Source organism: Echinops telfairi, unplaced genomic scaffold (genome assembly GCF_000313985.2).
Source record: "Echinops telfairi isolate 266 unplaced genomic scaffold, ASM31398v2 ScPeMD7_7468;HRSCAF=8506_0, whole genome shotgun sequence".
NCBI classification, from domain to species: domain Eukaryota; kingdom Metazoa; phylum Chordata; class Mammalia; order Afrosoricida; family Tenrecidae; genus Echinops; species Echinops telfairi.
In genome coordinates this window covers 44,728,453-44,732,897 of record NW_022111369.1, presented here as the reverse complement: position 1 = coordinate 44,732,897, position 4,445 = coordinate 44,728,453, and the positions used below count along the sequence as shown (strand labels likewise).

Genomic DNA, 4,445 nt, shown 5'->3' with positions numbered 1-4,445 from the left:
GGTATGTCATTGGTTTTAAGGTGTGTCTTTTGGGGCAATAAATTACAAGTGAAAAACATTTTTAAAGGATAAAATATGTTGTTAAACTATGCCTCCTAAGTACCTCAAATAAAGAGTACTCAAGAATTTCTTTTCCTTTAAAAGAGTTACTTCCATTTGAAAAACACTGAACTAAATTCCAATTCATAGCTGCCCTTCAAGACCTTGTTTTCCTAAGGTTTTAAGCAGCGTTCTGGGCAAAAAATCAACTTCCAAGAAGTGATTCACAACAAACAAGTCTGATCTAGAGAAAATTACCTAAAATTAAACAGGAGATAGTCTGAATATAACACAAAATCTTTCACCTAGTCTATTCCAGTTTCTGGCCCTAGTTTTACACATAGGAAAGGGAGCAGCTTTGGGAAGATGCAAAATAAGAAACCTCCAGACACTGAAATGCAAGCTGCCAGATGTACTGCTGCCAGCAGCTGGAGCAGCAGAAGAGACAGTGCCAGCATCTCAGGCACCCACTGCTTTGGCACATCAAGGTCCCCAGCATATCAGCTGTGTCAGCTGGATCATAGGACTTAACATAGTATGAGTTGTCAGCACAGAAGATGGCACCTTTGCAAAAGCATCAGCACCCAGGATGATGGCGTCATACAGCTGATGGCAACGCAGAAATCAGTGACCTGAGTAGTAGCTGTCACCACAGGGAGACAGAAGTAAAGCCTGAAGTGAATGCTTCGTGAAAACCAGGAGCACTAATGAAGTGAATGTAGGGGACCACCCCCAGAATCTGTATTACTGCTAAGGATGAATGGGAGCAGGATGGAAAACATTTGCAAACCAAGTAAAAGAAATCATGTTTGTTACTGTTATGGTGACCTTACTTTAACCCTAGGTTGGTATGGCCTGGAAAACATGGGTCAGAACTATACCTCTCAGCAAACCCATCCACACGAAAGAAGTCATGGTTCAGGAGCTCCGCACAGAAGGGCCTTTTGTCTGGGTCAATATGCAAGCATTTCTGAAAAATCAAAGAACACAGAGTTCATATCAAAGTAAAACTGCCTACAGGTTTTATAAAATTCTACTTTATCTTTATTGAATTGTAACTTTTATAACGAAAAAAATAAATGCAACAAAGTATTATTCGAAAAAGAAGAAAGCAGAAATCTAGACAAGGACTATCAATAGCCACTAACATCTGAAACAAACAGACCATCAGACATTCAGCACCTCTAGGTGGAAATATGTAAACCTCCTATGGAGCAGTCTTTCATCAAACCTGATTTTGATGAAACTCTAGGTGCACTGTAAGTTTATAAGAAATGTAGCGCATGGAGGAATATATTAAACTATATTATGTAGGAAATTCTAAGGGACAAACACCTTAGTTTCTTCAGCAAATAAATGATAAGATGAAAGGTATGAAGAGGAGATTATAAATTAAAAGGGTCTTCAAAGACCTATCAACCAATTGCAATTATAGACTTCATATGGGTCCCAATTCAAACTATAAAAAGAAGTTGAGACTGATTAGATATTTTATAGTATTATGAATAACTATGAAGTTTTAAAATCTAAAGTCTTTGCAGAATGATGAGAAAAGGACTTATTCTGTGATTCTTACTGTGTTATATGCATTACATTAAAAAAAACAACACTGCCATGACACCAATGCCAATGCCTACATAGCAACTCTATGTAGAGTTTCTAAGGCTGTAAATCTTTATGAGAGCAGACAGCCTCAACTTTCTCCTTCAGAGTGTCTGGTGGGTTTGAACCATTGACCTTGAGGTTAGCAGTCCAGCACTTTACAGAGATCATTTTTTAAATTTTAATGCAACATCTTGTTGTAACTAATTGAAATCTGTAAATGCCAGTTTAAAAAGAAGGAATTCAATAAAATACATTCAAAATATTTAAAGGTATATTAGGAATTGAATTATTTACAACTTAAATGATGTAATATCTAGGTTTGCTTCAAAACACTCCTCCCTAAAAAGTTAAGGGAGCAGGTATAGGACTAGATGGAACATGATTGACAACAGGTCTAAGAATATGAGTACACTATATTACCGTATATACTCGATTATAAGCCAACCCGAATATCAGTCGAGGCACCTAATTTTACCACACAAACTGCATTAAAAATGTGCTGAAAAACTCAGCTTATGCAGGGGAACAGGGCACTAACCCACCCAAGGGGAGGGTATTATTTATATCTCCACAGGGAAAGAGGGACCAGACTTCCACCTGGTGCTCCAAGATGTGAATGCAACATACCAACTTGAAGCAGGGAACCAGTAGAGAAGTTTGAGGGGCCAGCCCCAATCCCAACTCTGCAGACAGCCGCACCTACCCACAGAAGAATTTACTTCAGAGGACAGCACTGAAGCTACAGCTCAGGGAGAAGGACATGTCTGATCAGAGCACAAAAGAGCAATTGAAGTGGGTGGAAGAGAGAGTGGAGCACATCCTGGCCCACCAAGCCTTGAGGAAAACATCCCTGCTCACAGCAGCCAATACACAAAGAGGACCATATGGCCGGTCCCACTATGAGACACGATATCCCTCATTGACCCTACACTGACCCTACAGGGGACAACACTGGAGACCCAGTGTGGGAATTGCGCCTGATCTGACCCCACCAAGGCAAAACACTAAGGGCATGCAACAGAACAGCAAGGGGAACAGAACAACAAAGTCCCCAAGGAATACCAAAAATAGACTTTGGGGCCAGGGCGTGGCAACCCATCAGACTCAACTGGAAAACACTCCTAAAGGTCAACAAACAGACCTTGAACTATTTACAGACTTTTCTTTTTTTGGTCATTGTTTTGTTGTTGTTGTCCTTATTTTGTTTTCTTTTGTCACTTTGTTTTGCCCTGTCTTATTTTTTGTGCATATTATTATCTCTGCAGGTCTATCTATATAAGATAGGTTGGATAAAGCATCTGGAGGAGAAAACAACAAACTGATGGTTCCAGTGGAAGTGGGGGTAAAGGAAGTGGTGTTCACAAACTCAGGGACTAGGGAACAATAAGTGATCCAAAATCAGTGGCAAGGAAGGTGTAAGAGGCCTGGTAGGGATTGAGGGCAATGTAACTGAGAGGAATTACTGAAACCCAAATGAAGGCTGAGCATGATAGTGGGACAAGAGGAAAGGAAAGGGGAAAAAATGAGAGAACTAGGAGGCAAAGGGCATTTATACAGGTTTAAATATAGGCATGTACATATATAAATATATATATGAGGATGGGGAAATAGATCTATGTGCATATATTTAGAGGTTTAGTATTAAGGTAGCAGATGGACATTGGGCGTCCACTCAAGAACTTTCTCAATGAAAGAACACGTTGTTCTATTAAACTGGCATTCCATGATGCTCACATTCCTGACATAATCGCTGAAGACAAGGCAGGTGCATAAGCAAATGTGGTGACGAAAGCTGATGGTGCCCGGCTATCAAAAGATATAGCATCTGGGGTTTTAAAGGCTTGAAGGTAAACAAGTGGCCATCTAGCTCAGAACCAACAAAGCCCACTTGAAAGAAGCACACCAGCCTGTGTGGTCACGAGGTGCCAAAGGAATCAGGTATCAGGCATCAAAGAACAAAAATCATATCACTGTGAGTGAGAGGAAGTGCAGAGTGGAGACCCAAAGCCCATCTGTAGGCAACTGGACATCCCCTTACAGTAGGGTCACAGGGAGGAGACGAGCCAATCAGGGTGCAGTACAGCAACAATGAAACATACACCTTTCCTCTAGTTCTTTAATGTTTCCTCCCACCCCCCACCTCCCACTATCATGATCCTAATTCTACCTTACAAAACTGGCTAGACCAGAGGATGTACACTAGTACAAATCAGAGCTGGAAACACAGGGAAACCAGGACTGATAAACCTCTCATGACCAATAATGAGAGTAGAGATACCAGCAGGGGAAGGGGAAGGTCAGGGAGAAAGGGGAACCGATGACAATGATCTACATATAACGCCCTCCCTGGGGGATGGGCAACAGAAAAGTGGGTGAAGGGAGACATCAGACAGTGTAAGACATGAAAAAATAATAATTTATAAGTTATCAAAGATTCATGAGGGAGGGGGTGGTGGGGAGAGAGGGGAAACATGAGGAGCTGACACTCCGGGCTCAAGTAGAAAGCAAATGTTTTGAGAATGATGATGGCAACGAATGTACAAATGTACAGTACTTGACACAATGGATGAATGTATGGATTGTGATAAGAGTTGTACAAGCCCCAATAAAATGATTTTTAAAAAGCAAAGTTTGAATTTAAGCTAATTACATGTTTAGCTTTAATCCTCATTCTTGGAATCCTATATATTAAGCTCTACTTATAAACTCAAGAAATAAAATTTTTCCTCTAGTTCTTAAATGCTTCCCTCCCCCTACTATCATGATCCCAATTCTGCCTTGCAAATCTGGCTAGACCAGAG

General features: G+C 40.7%; 1 protein-coding gene across 1 annotated transcript in view; it reads right to left on the bottom strand.

Moving 5' to 3' along the window:
* Positions 1 to 4,445, bottom strand: part of CDKL2 (cyclin dependent kinase like 2) — a 67,021-nt gene that overhangs the window by 30,241 nt on the left and 32,335 nt on the right. The window contains exon 4 of the mRNA XM_045284355.1: positions 921 to 1,015. Coding sequence (XP_045140290.1) covers positions 921 to 1,015 — 95 coding nt within the window. The remainder of the gene's footprint in view (positions 1 to 920; positions 1,016 to 4,445) is intronic.